The sequence below is a fragment of the Anolis carolinensis genome, chromosome 3 (assembly GCF_035594765.1).
Source record: "Anolis carolinensis isolate JA03-04 chromosome 3, rAnoCar3.1.pri, whole genome shotgun sequence".
Lineage (NCBI taxonomy): Eukaryota > Metazoa > Chordata > Lepidosauria > Squamata > Dactyloidae > Anolis > Anolis carolinensis.
In genome coordinates, this window is record NC_085843.1 from 22359682 (window position 1) to 22376628 (window position 16947).

At 37.6% G+C, this 16947-nt stretch overlaps 1 protein-coding gene across 1 annotated transcript in view; it reads right to left on the reverse strand.

Moving 5' to 3' along the window:
- Positions 1-4637: 4637 nt before the first annotated feature.
- Positions 4638-16947, reverse strand: part of trpc6 (transient receptor potential cation channel subfamily C member 6) — a 91325-nt gene continuing 79015 nt past the window's right edge. Inside the window, exons 8-12 of the mRNA XM_008108066.3 lie at positions 13291-13486; positions 12122-12325; positions 9060-9143; positions 8305-8380; positions 4638-5250 (exon numbers count right to left, since the gene is read on the reverse strand). Coding sequence (XP_008106273.1) covers positions 5099-5250; positions 8305-8380; positions 9060-9143; positions 12122-12325; positions 13291-13486 — 712 coding nt within the window. The 3' untranslated portion in view covers positions 4638-5098. The remainder of the gene's footprint in view (positions 5251-8304; positions 8381-9059; positions 9144-12121; positions 12326-13290; positions 13487-16947) is intronic.

A 16947-nucleotide genomic window follows, 5' to 3' on the forward strand; every position in this document is an offset into this window, starting at 1 on the left:
TTGTAATAGCCTTAAATTTTTTGTCAGTTTCATGTCCACATGTGAATGTTTAGTCATGTAAGAAAGAGTAAGGTAATGGCACAAATCCCACTAATTGGGAACGGGGGGAGATTGGGAAAAGAGTCATTGCATGCAATTATAACTATGGTGCTTCATAAATTCAGAAGCCCTTTTTAAAAACTAATGAAACATAGACATTAAATGTATTGTTGAAGGCTTTCATGTCTGGAATCACTGGGTTGTTGTGAGTTTTTTGGGCTGTATGGTCATGTTCCAGCAGCATTCTCTCCTAATGTTTCACCTGCATCTGTGGCTGGCGTCTTCAGAGGTTCTGTTGGCAGTGAGGCAAATGGAGTGTATATATACACTGCCAACAGAACCTCTAAAGATGCCAGCCACAGATGCAGGTAAAACATTAGGAGAGAGTGCGGCTGGAACACGGCCATGCAGCTTAAAAAACTCACAGCAACCCACAGTCATGAAATAATAACCTATCAGGTTAAAACATCAGGGTAAGGAGAAAAGTTTGAAGTTCTTCTGAAATGCAACATCAAGATTAGTTACACCATCATAGAATCATACAGTTGGAAGAGGCCATCCAGTTCAACCCCCGCCATACAGGAAGACACAATCAAAGTGCTCCCGATAGATGGCCATCCAGGCTCTGCTTAAAAGCCTCCATGGATTGAGGCTCCACCATGCTCTGAGGTAGCATGTTCCAGTTCTACTTCCGAACAGCTCATATCTCACAGGGAAAGTGTTCTGTAAAACAAGGTGTTACAACAGAGAAAGCTCTTTAACTATCTTTGCATGGGATCTTTTCCAGATAGGGAGATCCCTTCTGGTATTTGGCTATTAAGCTGTTTAAGACTTGATAGGCATGCAGCACTGGAACTTTTGAAAGCAGATCGCCAACGTGTGCATCTACCATAAGATCTATGGTATATGATCTTGTCTGACTGTATCTGTTAATCATCTGACACCCACATTCTGCCTGAGGTAAAACCTCCAGGTTGTTTTAAAGTTTCATGCTGGCCTCAAGCAAATATGAAACTCTTGCAATGCTCTGGTGGTAAATATTAAGGACTTTGATGAGAAACCTCTGATGCCTTTGGAGGATATTAGAGATCAAATAGATGGAATGGGGTTTACTGAGGGAGTGGTGCCTATGTTTGACTTGCTTAGATGGCAATAGAGTCCTTTTGCTTTTTAAGGTGTTCTATAAAGGAGAAGGGCACTTACAGATTGAGTCAACCTACACTACCGTAAGCCCTTAAAACTGATCAAATGTAAGAGAAAAGTCTGTTAAAATCAGGGGACCTTCCTTAATTGAGTCCGGATAATTAAACTTTTTTTCTTGAAGCTGTTTGCTGTTACTTTTTAAGTAAAAAGTAATGTCACTTGCTGTTTGACATTAAGACAGTAATGTGTTACTAATACTTTATGCTTTAGGTAGCTTTCTTCCTCCAGAGCATCACCGTGGAAGTTAAAAAAGTAAATGTTCTCATTAAACAAAATAGGTCACTAGTTGTATTGCTGTATTACTTTAGTCATATATGTTATTTGCTCTAGCAAGGCTTGGAAGATACATACATTGTTAGAAATAATTATTTGCTCCAAATTAAACCTGAACATATAAAGTTTTCATTGATTTTGCTGTGCAACCCTTGTACGAAATGCCAAAGCACTAGATAACCACAGGTAGAATGACTTTACGTGAGCAGGTGGGCATTGGATGAAAATGTCCAGATATTCTGTAAGAGGATTTACATGTATGTAAGGCACCAATATGATTACAGTTTACAGTGTTGCCCACAATGTCTTCCTTTTGTATTAACACCACAACTTTTTTTTCATGCATTACAATGTTAACTGTAATATGGTCCTTGCTCAGGTAATAGAAGAATGATAGAAGTTACTTATATACATTACAAAATTAATTCAGAATGTGTCCTTTCATTCCAAGGAAACTCATGGTGCATCTATACTGTAGAATTAATGCAGCTTGATACCACTTTAATAGCCATGGCTTCATGATATGGACTCATGGGAATTGTAGTGTTACAAGATTTTTGGCCTTATCTGCCAAAGAGTACTGGTGCCTCACCAAACTACAATCCCTATAATATACACTATTGAGCCGTGCAAGCCATGGTGGTTTTGAACTGCATTAATTCTACAGTGTAAATGCACTCCTAGTTCTGTTCTGCCAAGACACCGGTGGAGTTTTTCAACACATAAGACATACCAGTATGTGTATAGTTAAATTATCATCTCTATCCCTCTCAAGGTACTGTTTTAATATTGTCTTCAGTATGATATCTTCAGTGATTTTTTCCCCATTGTTTTTATTTTTTTTCTTTTGTCTTCTATACCAGAAAGTCTGAGAAGCAACATTGTACACCTTGCTGAAAGTGAGACCTCAGTAAATATCAAATTCCATGCAGTGACTAAAGGATGACTTGGCATGATCCTATCATGACAGTGAGTTACTCAATGGAGTGAGCAAATCTGCAAGCATACTTATCTTGTCAAGTTAGCCTTTGAAGATCAGTTAGTAACCATAAGTGCTATGAAATAAGTTTGACAAATATTTCTCTTGCACATATGGCACACCCAAAAGGCTGATGCCTCCAGATTACATACATTTTAAAACATAAATCAAAAGCTGATAGCTCAGTATTTAAACACATCTCAATTAAGCGTTCTAAACATTGACACGTCAGTTCACATATATACTTTGGATGGTATATATATCAAGATATTTAGCATACATCTACTCTACAGACTTAAACATGGCTTTGCACTTTCTCCAAGAAACAGTAGAGAGTGCAATTCTTTAAAAAGTTGGAGTAGAAATAATGGCATCCATATCTTGGAAAAAATTTTTTGTAAGAAACTGTGATAATTAAACTGCTGTATATGCTCATATATAAATATGGAAATGTTAGTCAAAAAGTTAACAAAAACTTACGGTTGATACCTACATGTCAATGTAAGTACTGTACCCTTAATTCTCATTTTAAAAATCTGAGTTATATTATCTCTGAATAGTATAGCAAAAGGCAAAAAGTAGGACTTCATCCCACAAGAGGAGCGGGAAGCAGGTGAAATCATCTTGGTGTGGTGTTTCATGGGGTTCTGTCTTCAAAGATGGAGAATTTGCTCAACCCCATCATACAAGATCATCTCCTCGCCTTTCTAGCTCAACCATTTCAAGGAATCCAGCATACTTTTTAAACAGGCATCCTTTTTGAGACACCTCTTTCCATGGGATTGTTCCCCTTCAGCCCCTTCCACTAAAGGAGATCAGCATCTGTACCTTTTTGAGACACCTCTTTCCATGGAACTGTTTCTCTTAAGCCCCTACACTAAAGGAGACAGGCATACTTTGTAAAACACCTCTTTCATTAGGATCCACATCATCTGTAATCCACTAATATAAACAGAGGGAGCATTCGCAGACTTCCTACATGAACACCTATACTGAAATGTCAGAGTAATTAGAGAAATCAACCACTTTCCAGCACAAGGGAAAATATTTGTTTTTTAAGCATTTCTATGCACAGGGAAAGGATCTGAGTTGATTTGTAGCCGTCTTTGAAATCCTCCCATTTCCACATGCTGCAGAGACAGAGTTCCACAAGTAACCACTGGAAGCAGTACTGCATCATTTGATTGGCTCTGTCTTTAAAATGGGTAGAAACAGGATTTTTTATATTGTCAGAAGCGAATTGAGAATATACTGCAAGTTGCTTCTGGTGTGAGAGAATCGACCGTCTACAGAGACATTGCCCAAGGGATGCCTGGATGTGTTACCATCCCATGGGAGGCTTCTCTCATGTCCTCACATGAGAAGCTGGGGATGACAGATGGGAGCTGACCTCATCTTATGGATTTGAACCGTTGACCTTCAGATCTTCATGTCAGCAGTTCAGCCAGTACAAGGATTTAACCGATTTAGCCACTGTGGCTCCCGGTAGAAAAGGATAGAAATGGAGGAAAACTTCCATGATGAGGTCCTTAGTCCATTCCAGGAGAACCTAAAGGAAGCACTGGTTCCCTCAGTTATAGGTACAGTAGAGTCTCTCTTATCCAAGCCTTGCTTATCCAAGCCTCTGGATTATCCAAGCCATTTTTGTAGTCAATGTTTTCAATATATCGTGATATTTTGGTGCTAAATTCGTAAATACAGTAATTACAACATAACATTACTGCGTATTGAACTACTTTTTCTGTCAAATTTGTTGTATATCATGATGTTTTGGTGCTTAATTTGTAAAATCATAACCTAATTTGATGTTTAATAGGCTTTTCCTTAATCCCTCCTTATTATCCAAGATATTCACTTATCCAAGCTTCTGCTGGCCCGTTTAGCTTGGATAAGTGAGACTTTACTGTATATACCACCAAGGATCTGTATCAAAAACCTTATTGACATTTTGGGATAAAATTCTTTTTCAGCTAGATTCTTCCACCAAATTGTGACCTCTAGAACCAGTTATTCATTGGCATGGCAATTATTTCCCTTAGTTAAATAAACAGAATATAATCATATTTCAGTTGTTTTTTGTTTTTTTTTAAAAAAAGAAAATCAGACCACACTAATTTTATAATTTTAAAAAAGTAATCAGATATCTATTTCCAAATAATTTATTTGTAAAAACTCATTGATTTCATTGGAATATATTTTAAATATCTGTGCCTATGGCTATGATATAATATACATGTGTGTGTGTAACAGAAAGTGAGACAGACTTTTGTAATGTCATTAGAACCAGCATTTAAAGTCTTTAATCATGCAATTTCTCAAACCATATTTTATGCATTTTTAAAGATGATTTTTAAAATGGTTGAGTTTTTTCCCCTGTGAATGAAAGTGTGACTGAACAACTGCTGGTTTCCTCACTTAACAAAAAGAAACGAAGAAAGAAAAATCAGGAAAAAAAGATCTGTTCAAGATGCGCCTGATTCTGTTACCAGCTGCAAAAGTGGCAATTATGTTTGAAAGAGAAGAAAAAGATAGAAGTGATATGGCTTTCATTGGACTGGCCAGCTAGGAGTCCCCCCCCCCTCTCTTTTCAGAAAGAAGTTCATGTTATCTGTTACTTTGTTCCTGCTTTGGCTCAATGCACAGTTTTTCCCCAAGTTTTCTGATGAGTTCTGCCAGGTCTTCTGTGTTTTGTGATTTCTCTTCAAGGAGTTCATAACGGAGGCTTGAGATGTCCTGCTTAATTTCTTTCAGCTCACCTGCAACAGAGAGGGAAAGAGAGACAGAATATCAAGAACTGCAAAGAAGAAAAGGAGAAGCCAGGCCAGTTTTCAGAACCAAAACTAATTATCATTTTTAAAAATCGGATTATTTTATGCACAGGTTCTTTGAAAGAAGGATAAAGTGAGATGGATTACGAAACTTACAGCTGCGGTATGTAAGCAAGTACTTTAGAATGGATTTTCAGAGGTTCATTTGTTGCTGTTGTGTACCTTCAAGTTCCTTCCGACTTATGGTGGCCTTAAGCTAATGCTGTTGTGGGGTTTTCTGGGGCTGAGACTGTGTGTTGCCAAAGGTCACTCAAGCGGGTTTCCATGGCCCTCGACTTGAACCACAAGGTGCCTCAAGTCTAAACCAGTGGTTCTCCAGATGTGTTTGGCCTTCAACTCCCAGAAATCCAAACAGCTGGTAAACTGCCTGGGATTTCTGGGAGTTGTAGGCCAAAAACACCTGGGGACCCCAGGTTGAGAACCACTAGTCTAAACACTACACTACCTTATCTAAAGATGGATTCTTTGTCCTCTTTGTTGCACTTGTACAAGATAATCCAGGCCATATCCTTCCAGTTGTCTCAACTGCTACCTGGCACGCAGACTTTCTCTGAATTTACTGCCTGCCTGCCTTTTTCTACTTAAGTTTTGTCTGTGCTTTCCCCCAATGAGTCATGTTTGATTCTTTGCTGTGTACTCAGGGATCTTTCCCACGCCCTTGGCACAGGACAGGTCCATGGGGCACAAGATGATGTCAAGGGGAGGCATGTGGGTTTTTTAAATGTTTTGTGGTTATGGTGTTTGGTGATATTTATGGTCCTGATGCTTCTCCCTTGTCCAGAATCTGTAGCATTCCATCTGTAGGTTTGTATACTACTGATTAGTTTTGTGTTTTGGGCAACACTTGTTTCTGCAACATACCCTTGTACAGATGTTAGGGAAAAATCTCTAAGCTGACAATTCCCACAACCCATCTCACATTATTTCACTTTTGAACACCAAATTCAATATTTTGCATAAGTGTTGTGAGAATATCCAGCTTAAGGGCCTGCTCAAGTGTGCTGTATTGAAAGATTTGATTTTTAGAAATATAAGACACTAGCTGTGCCTGGCCACGCGTTGCTGTGGCAAAGTGGTGGTGGTATTGGTTAAAAATTGTGTAATTTTTATTTGACGTTATTTGTATTTTTTAATTAATTTTATTGTAAGTTATCTTTTTATTTATTATATTTTATTACTTTCTTGTATAATTTTTAGTTTTCTGTTATTAATTTTTTAGTGTTTTTAATTATTTTTTAGTGTTTTTTATTATTTTTTATTGGGTTGCTAGGAGACCAAGTTGGAGGAGCTTAGCCTTCTAACTGGCAGGAATTGGATAAAAGCAATTATTCCTCTCTTTCTAATTAGGACTTTATTTTTCTTTTCTTTTTGTTGTATCAACCTAGAGCCGTGGATGATGGGTTGTGTCGTCAAATTTCGAGGTTGGGGGGCCTGTAGTTTTGTTGTTTTGTGGGTCGCCGTGATGCCATCACTCTTATATATATATAGATAGTCTCAATCTGTTTTCACATCATCTTTCTGATGTGACAGTCTGTAAACTACATAGTTACCAATGGGAAAAGGAATTGCATCTTTATATATTCTTACTTCACACTGTCCAGGATAGAGTCCTAGAATTGAAAAAAGACTGTAAACTTTACCCCAAATTAAGCCTTGCTAGCAATCATAGATCTAACCAAATTGCGTGCATGGATACAGAGAGATCACACTAATATGGCAAGTTAGGTTTCAGACCATCACCATAAAGAGAACATTGCCTTAAAGTGGATCGCTGGCTTTGTTTCAATTGCCAGCCTAAAAACATATTAAAGCTACCACTTATTAAGTGCACAATAGTGCTAGGCCTTTTAAAAGATGCAATAATGAAAACAATAAATAAAAAGACTTCCAGAATATGATGCTGAAGCATGAAGTGGAAAAATGCTATAAATAAACTGAGTACGGGTAACAAAACTGTGGTGAAATACCATAGTAGCAAACCACTCTAAAGTGAAGCACCTTAAAGCAAGGTATGCCTGTATAGGTGTTGGATTTAGGGCATCATTGGTAAAGATTAAACTCTGCCCTAGCTGTTCCTTCTCACCTGACCCAATCTCTGACCTTACATAATGCCAAGGCCTTAATTTCTGACTTGTCTTGATCCAAGTGGGGTGGGGAATAAGGTGTGGTTTTGAGGGAACAGTTAATACTTAGCACCAGCAAACCCACATATATAGTCATACCTGTTTCCAAATCCCTAAATCCTGGAAGGATGGAGAGCATGTTAAAACACGTCACAAAAGGGCAGGGAAAAAGAGTTGTGCTTCCAGAAAAATTGCTTTCAAAAAAGAAAATTCTCTCATTTGTTCTTATCGCGATATGGCACTGATTTTAAGGCACCCAGCAATTTGGAACCACAGTAAAAGATCTGACTACACCTTATCCTTGTTTTCCTTTTGTCCTCCAATTTCAGACAGCAAAATGAACCCAGAACTCTTACATTTGCTATGGTCACCTTTTCTGGTTATTCTGCTTGCCCCTTTCTCTGCTTGCCTAAACTGCATTCTAAAAATTTAGCTGAAGTTTCAAGTTATTGTAATACAATAAATTGTTAATTTTAGATCTATTTGTTTTCTTACCGTAGATGTTGGACAATGGTTTGTTATCATACTCCTCTTCTCTGTGCTTTCAATTGGTTCCTTGCTTTATAAGGAAGTGCCAAGACACAGACATGACCATATCAAGTTCTCTATTTCTTTTTTTAACCCACTGATTTGTTCTTAAAATGCTGTGATCCAAAGGCCATGACCTGTGATGCTAGGATGCATTTCAAATTCAACTGAGTGTTGGGTATTATTGTGTGCCCTCAAGCAATAGCATATGGTAACACTAATGCTAATGAAATCTATGGGTTTTTTTAACTTCTAAAGCAGAACTTTGTTAGACTGCCCTGGCTGAGTTCTAAAACCTAAGGCACAAACAGCATCCATCTTAGTAACTCACCTTCATTGACTTCATCACTCTCTTTGTCCACTTGAGCTTTCAATACGTATCGCTTGATAAGTCGTTTCATAATTTTCTGGTGTAGAGAAACAGAAAAATCATGCTGGCATTGATTTGCTCATCCTGTTAATCACCAGGTTTTCATAAAGTTCAATGGAACTTATTATCATGTAATTGTGCATAAGACTCCAGTCCAAAACTCCAAAGAGTGTATTGACACTATAGAATGAGTGCAATTTGACACCATTTTAACTGATGTGGTTCAATATTATGGAATCATGTGGGGTTTACAAGCTCTCTAGTTTTCTCTGCCTCATCAAACACAAAATGCCAGGTTTCGATAACATTGAGCCATGGCAGTTAAAGTGGTGTCAAATTGCATTAATGCTGCAGTATAAATGCATCCAAAGTGATATACGTGCAGCTGAAAACTCAGAAGGATTCGCTGAAAATTAGAAGGGTGTCTCTTCTCCAGTACCAGCAGACACTGGAAACACATGATGGACATTAGCTGCAACTACCACTTCTTAATAATAAGAAATGAACTACAACAAATACAATAGAAAATGGGTTATTCCATTCCATTACGATAGTTTCTTAATTTTACACTTGAAGAGCCATCTACCTGTAACAAGTAAAGCATAGCCATCTGCATGCAGTTTATTGCCCGCTGAGTTTACAGGATTGTGAACTATCTGCCTACATTTGCTTTCCAATTCCATGATAGGTAGTCAATGTTAGACTCTAGATCCTACCTGGTACTTTCTTTGTGGATTGCTTGAACTGTTTAAATTGAAGTCATCAATGCTTCTTATACTGGACTGTTTACGCTGACTCAACTGAAACATAGAAAGAAAAAAGGGGAATCAAGAATTCATAGATAAATACGACTCGTTCCTCTTCTTTTCACCACCTTCACATATTTCAGCAAAATACTAACAAACAGCAGATTTTCTATTTCTAGTGTTTTAGGCTCTGAATATGGTTATTTATGGAGGCAAAGCAGCAGTGGCAACACAAAAACGGACAATATCAGTAGGCTTAGTGGAGATACTAAAAGATCTAATGTGGGGAGGAAGTGGCTTGGAATCCAGATCTGGATTAAAGCTGAGTTGGGATGGAACAGCTGAAATCCAACAACAACTTCCTAACACAAAAAAAGAACCACAATGAATATATTTGACATAGAAAATGGGTTACTCCCCATTATGAGTGAATACTTGCTTCTCTATAGGAGTGTGAGCAAGAATTTTCAATTTTAATCCCCCGCTGTTGCTTCTCACCATGTTATGAGTGTCTACATCAATTACATGTTGGGAATGGTGCTCAACAATCAAACTACCAATGGATACATTGCATGATGAAGATGTTTGACAACATCACAGCAAGGATGGAGAATGCTCAGCATGAGTAAATTTTGCAGCCAGAAGAACCAGGAATATTGTAGTACTTAAAATATAAGTAGATGGACTGCAGTGCAAGCTATTATGGCTTTTATGGGGAAACTATTTAACAGTCACCTCCTAAAGGATCAGGCTCGCAGTTTGAGAGCACTCTTGGCTCCAACCTTGTCAGCAGGGGCTTAAATATGTATTGCTACAGACATACATGCTTGGCTAACTTCCCAGCTGGATTACTTCAATGCCTTGTGCATGAGAACTAGTTTTAAAAATGCCCCTGAAAATCTAGCTGTTCCAAAATAGGCAGCCTAAGAGTCTTAACTGGTGCTAGATAATATGCTCAAATTACCCCAATGTTTATAATCTACACACTGGCTGCCCATTCATTTCTGGGCCCAATTCAAAGTGCTAGTATTGGCCTCCAAACATGAATGATACCTGTAGCCCTCCATATGCCTTTAGATGCATCTCCCGTAACTCCCCTAACTTTGGCTATGTTGAGTCAGTCTAATGGACATCTGGACAGACATGGGGAGATAACATGGGACAGCCGCAATGGCTCCCCATCCTGTAATGTATGAAATGGACCTCAAGATCTTCAAATAAAAGAAAAGGTGTTGGTTTCATTTAATATGACACAGATAAAATATCAGGTTACTCTTTCTTATTCATATCAGTGCAGTGGATAGACTATGCAATAGGAAAACGATCCAGCTGATCCCAAGAGACTCTGGAAATGCCTTATTGTTTAAAGATAGCTGCTGTCAAAAAAGATATTCTGTTGTTTAAAGGTTGTTGTCCCATGTTATCTTCCCTTTCTTTCCTCTTTTCATGATGCACTGATAACATGAGTGGATTATTCACATAAGTACTTATTTGCGCAGGTGCATAGCATGTGCACAGTATAATGTCTTTGGACTTGCTTGTGATATTAGTAATTCAGTAAGAAAAAATGAACACTAAGAAAGCTTATGCTATATGACCACTTGGTGGCAGAAGGCACTCATTTCAAATTTGTTTTCATTCTCTCAACAGGATCTGGAGGCTGACTTGACACAATATATTAAGAGTCATGTACTTCACTGCCAATTGTCTGGGATGACAGGTAAGTAACAACCATTGATTTTACTCACAGGAATGAATCAAATTAAATTGCCTTGTAACAATTCTCTATAAAGATGCAGAATTATTCAAGCGGTTCTCTTTATACAGATACCTTTTCATTCTCGCCATCTGGCTTTAATGTTTGCCCCAGACAAGAGAGAAAGCACTCCCTCACTGCAAACTTCCCCTTCAACCTTAATTCCATTCCGTTTCTATAATAATATCACTGGTCAAATATAGGCTCCATTAATGCATGCTCTCCAACCAAACCTATTTGTATTTTCCCACTGTGCTCATCACTTACAGAAATAAAATAACCAATACAAACACAGGTGTGCGCTAAGCTATTGTAAATTACCAATTTTGGCTTTCTTAGTCAATATTGTTGTCCTGCTGATGTGGAAAATTACTCTGAGCCTTCCTTATGCCTGATTCTATCTGAATTTATTTTCTACCATGGGAATTCATTGGCAGCTGCATGCACAAGCTGTTCCTCAGGTTAGGAGGAACGGGAGGCTGAATGCTCATCGGAATGAATATTTGAATACCTAGCCAAATACAGAGGTCTGTCAGTACTGCATTATTCTCAGTGGAATATACACACTGCAGATTCCAATTCACAACAGATTCCCAAAGACCCACCAGGCATGTGCTACTTGAGAGGAAGCGCTAAAACAACAACAGAAATTTCATGGTTTGTCTTATTCCCCAATTCTTCACTTTTACAAATTCCCTGGTGCAGATGCATGCACCCACTATAATGAGATTCCATTTCAAAAGGCAATTTTGAATTATCTAGTGGAACCTCTCTTCTTAACCCTCTTCTTTTGGTGGCCAGGCAAGGGTTAAAAAGTTCAGCCCCTTCCTTTCTAGCCCCTTTTTTTCTTTCACTTGTTGCTCTGGAGGTTGGATCAGCCCTCACTCTGCTTTTGTCCTAGGCAGGGAGCTGGTCGCCTTGAGATTCCTGTGGGGTTTGGACTGAGCAAAGGAAGAGGTGAATTTGGAGGGAGGCTTTCCTTGACACATGGGAAGCCCACTCAGTTTTGGGGGTTGAATACGTACCCCCCCCCCCTCCAGCTACAAGCTTGATCATAGGACATAATTTCAGAACTATGTTTATTCAGCTGCTACCATCATCTTGCTAGTTTAGGACGTTTCTAAGTGAAATCCAAAAGAAAGCAACCATTGTACTTAGCAGCAGTTTAGAATTCTCATTAATTTACCGAGACTAGCTTGCATTATTTTCCTCTATCTCACTATATACTTTTATTTACAATTCTAAGATACAGAGGTATATTCCATTATAAAATTACCTGATTCATCTCAGCATCTCCCTGAAAACCTTTTTTATGGCACAATAATAATGTATACACCAATTTCCTTATTCTGAGTGAAATGTAAAGCAGAGATTTAGGGCTAGGCACTAGATTGAAAGGTACTGGGAGTGTTCTGCCCTCCTCAAAATAAGAGAACCATAGTTTTGCTCTTGCAAACTTCCACTCCACATCAGCATCATCCTGAAAGAAAAAGACATTGGTCAGTGATAACCTGGAATGGTGGAGTCATAGAAGGATCTATGGCCACAGAATCATAAATCTGGTAAAGACCTCAAACATATCCAGTTCAGCCCTCTGCCAATCCAGGGAACCTACTAGTAGAGCATCTATTTAAACCACTGGTCCAAAAAGAGCTGAAATGTTAGATTTAAATTTTAATTTATACCAATGGTTAAAATTTGAACCGCTAATATATATGTATATTGTAATTGGGTAGAAGATAATTTAATTCTGTGTGCTAATTCTTAATTCATTTATTAATTGAATTGCATGCTGGAATGCCAAAGTAGCCCCCTACTTGGTATATTTAAAACTTGTTCCTTCAAAATATACCAGACACTTTTCCAGATTCCTTGTAGTATAAATCTAAGAATCTATGCACTCTTAGAAAAGTGTGGGATTTATATTTAATACATAAAAGAAAATACAACATTCAACAACAATTTATTAAAAATACTCTTTTGCATGAAATATCCCTAAATAACCACCTCATCATGAATGTGGTAAGCCTGACTCCAGTGAGAGCTAGTAGCTTCCACATCCATGGATTGCTGAATCCAATTTGACTTTTGGTCCAAACTTGAAATGGCCTAGGCTACTGGATTTATTTTGTGGATTGGATTCATGACTTTGAATAGCTAATTTAAAGTACAGAGTGGATTTGCTGACCCATTGTTGGTTCTGACATTCTCAAGCTTCACTGCTATGTGCATTTTGGAATAAACTTTGCTGAAGTAGATGATATTTCCTAAGTGGAATGCAGGTCTTCTGAAATAAGTGGAATTGAATCTGAATAAATGTGTAGAATTGCACTGCCAAGACTTTCAGATTCAACATACTGCAATTCAGCAAACAGCAAGAAAAGTGGCAAAAAGTAAGAGAACATCATCCTAAAACTTATAAAAAAGATATAAACAGAATTTCACCTCAATCTCCTGGAAAGAGCTGTTGATCATTGCAATAAGCATATTCAACAGAACAATAACCATGGTGACATTGTAAACACCATAGAGGACATAGCCGATGTTTTCAATAAATTTGTGATTATAGTTTATGACAACTGATTTTACTTCTGAGAGTCCAAAAATTGCCCAGAACAATGTCTTGAAGCTTTCTTCTACTCTGAAAGAAAAACACCCAGAAAATATGAATACAAAGTCTAATAAAAGAGCTATAAAAACAGAACATATCAATAACAAGCTGCCTCTGGGTTGATTAATGGCAAAGAAAATCTGGTATGTCATGACAACATTAAAAATGTCAGCAATTTTGCATGTTCAAGCAGGACAGCATGAAGTTCTGCTTTTCTATAACAACCACTGGGAAAAATTTGTAATGTTTTGGGAATAGCTTTTTGAGGAAGTATATGGTTACGAATTGTGTCAGCTTCATAACAACAGTGTTGAGGTGCAACCCCAATGTTTTCAGAAGTGTAGAAACATTTATGGAAAACTACCATAGTAATGGTTCGTTTTTCTTGCCCCTTTAAAATGTTTTACCTTCTATTAAACTTGTATTTTCTTAATATATTTAAATATATGCTTAATATTTCAACTTTTCATAATAATATTTCAACTTTTCACAACACTATCTGTCTAATTTATCTTTGGGTAACTAAAAAGTTTGTAGAAGTTCAAAAACATCCTTAGAAAAATAGGAAGGCTAGGAAGGAGATTAAAATAAGAGCCTAATAGGGACTCCGTGTCAAAGCCAATGTGGTGCAGTGGCCGGGGTCCTAATCCCTGTCCAGTCATGGGAACTCACGAATGATCTTGAGAAAATCAAACTCTCCCATCCTCGGAGAAGAGCAATGACAACTTCCCTCTAAACCAGATGTTTTGGCCTTCAACTCTCAGAAATTCTAACAGCTGGTAAACTGACTGGGATTTCTTGGAGTTGTAGGCCAAAATACCTGGGGACCCACAGGTTGAGAACTATTGCTCTAAACAAATCTTGCCAAGAAAAACCCATTATAGGTTAGTTTTAGGGTCACCATAAGTTGGAGATGATTGGGACACACAAAAACAGCAAGAGACCCAATGTTCTCAGTAGCTAGAAAATGTGAATTGACTCTTGGAGGGGAAAAGAAATAAAACCCCAAAAAGAAATAGAAAGGAGAAATGGCATCACAAGCTGGACCAGTTAAAAGATGTATAACCATACTACACTTTCTCTGTTTCTGTGTTTTCTATTTCTAATTTTCTGAAGGTGAGAGTGCTAAAATAGCTAGTGTGCCAAAACCAGTATATGGGAACAGTCGGAATAACATTCCTGGAATAGAGATGTAATTCTTCACTAAGTTCCCCCCCCCCTCAAAATTTGCAGTCTGGAATTTAAAAGCAATGCAGTTTAACAATTACTTGCAATTAAGGACTTATTCAGTGAAAAATTCATGCATGGCTGGTTTGCACAGAAAAACAGCATTTTCTGCATAGAAAATATTTCAATTGAAAAAAACTCCTGCACTACACAGCAGATGTTGATTTCTGCACAACAAAAGTTGTCCTTTGGTTTTATTTTTATTTATTTATTTATAAAAGGGTTTATTTACTAATTTCAGAATGTTTCACATAATGCAGTTGTCTTGTTACATCATCTATTCCTAGATTTATGCTCCCCTCACCTCTACCCCATCATTCATATAGTGTTTATATACAATAAAGCTCTGTTAGTTCTATACTACTACTTATTCTATTTTCATCCATTACATATAATTGTTGTAATGTATTATTTTTTTGTACATCCACAATCTTTCTCAATCATATGGTGGTTTGAATTTGGCACTAGTTTTTCAAAGGAAGCTAAATGGCTTCTATGTATTATCAAATAGATCTTATATTTCTGCTTTTGCTAAACTTTACTTATAAGTTAGCTTTTTCAGTAGTGCTATAGCCCATACCCTATTCAACCAATTCTTTATTGACAAATTCTCTAGTTCTGACTATTTTTGAGTCATTGGGGTTTGTCCTTTACAAAATTTGTCCATGCTCGTTCTGCACAGAAAACAATATTTTTGCATAGGAAACATCATTTTGTACATGAAAATAATATTTCAACGCATAAATATTGATTCCTCTGCAGAAAATGCTGCCCAATAATTAATATTTCTGCATCAAAATACTACCCTGTTTCCCTGAAAATAAGACATCCCCAAAAAATAAGACCTAGTAGAAGTTTTACTGAATTGCTAAATATAAGGCCTCCCCCGAAAGTAAGACCTAGCAAAGGTTTTGTTTGGAAGCATGACCGCCGAACAGAACACCAGAGCATGCAGGGTTGGTAAAGGTACATACCAGCTGTACATGGAAATAATGGTAGTAACAAGAAATTCTTGATAGGATTCAGAGTTTGTCTGGTTATGTTGGTTTGTAATGACAACTACTGTACAGTATATAATAAATGTTCATTTTTTGTTAAACAATAAATGTGAATTCTTCTTCATGGAAAAATAAGACATCCCCTGAAAATAAGACCTAGAGCATCTTTGGGAGCAAAAATTAATATAAGACACTGTCTTATTTTCGGGGAAACACGGTATGTCCCACACATGGAATATCTTACTATGTTGGAGGTAGCCAACCATCGGAGAGCCTTCACCTTGGCACGATGACATGCGCTTCCATCCGCAGTACTGGAAGGTCATTATCAGAAGACCCCATACTCTGTAAGGCTATGTCCCTGTGACTCAGGTCACATAGAAACAATGGAGATGTGCTTCTGCAGTGCTTGTTTTATAGAGACATTTGAACACGTCTCATCACGGCATGGACAACTAAATACCCAGGGCGTTCTGGAAAATTTTAGGTAACCTTACTACTCTCAAATACCATCTCGGCTGTGACGTACAACATCGCTAAGTTCTGCATGGCTGCAATTAACATCCGGCAAATGATGATTGAGAGCCAAAAGAACTAAGTATCACCTATAGAATATAGATGAGAAAGCAGATATAGACCGATATTTATAGTTACAGTTATAGACTGTTATTTACAGTTATGGGTATCCCCCCCCCCGGGTACCATCCCCACTCTCTCCCTTTAGACCCCCCCCCCCCCCAGGATGATCCCATGGGCTGAGTTGCATCTTAATAGTACTGGTATGTGGTCTTTAGCCTAGATTTTAAATTTTGTCAATGATTCAATTTTATAATGATTTTTATTAATATTGAAATTTGAAGTATTTAACTCCTCGTGTTTCTTATGGATGTATGGGACTGGGTACCCTTGATATGAGCTGGTCATTGACTGTAATAAAAGTTTACTTACTTACTACTTACTATTTCCCACACAGCAAATTTTGTTTACTTTGCAAAAGTGCTGCTTTCAGTGCAAAACAACCCAGTGTGAATTTTGTGCAGAAAAACTCGTGAACTGCAAAGACTCTCATCAGTCCAGGATTATTCTCAGCAGAATTTCTTGACACTCAAAAAACATATTTTTTACAATTTTATGAATATTTATGAATATTATTTCCATTGCCACCCTGGAATTTGTTACAACCTCGCCTTGCAATAGTCACGTCCTTGTAGTCAAGGAGATGCAACACAAAATTTTTAGAGTTGCTATGTCCAAGACTAAGAAGGA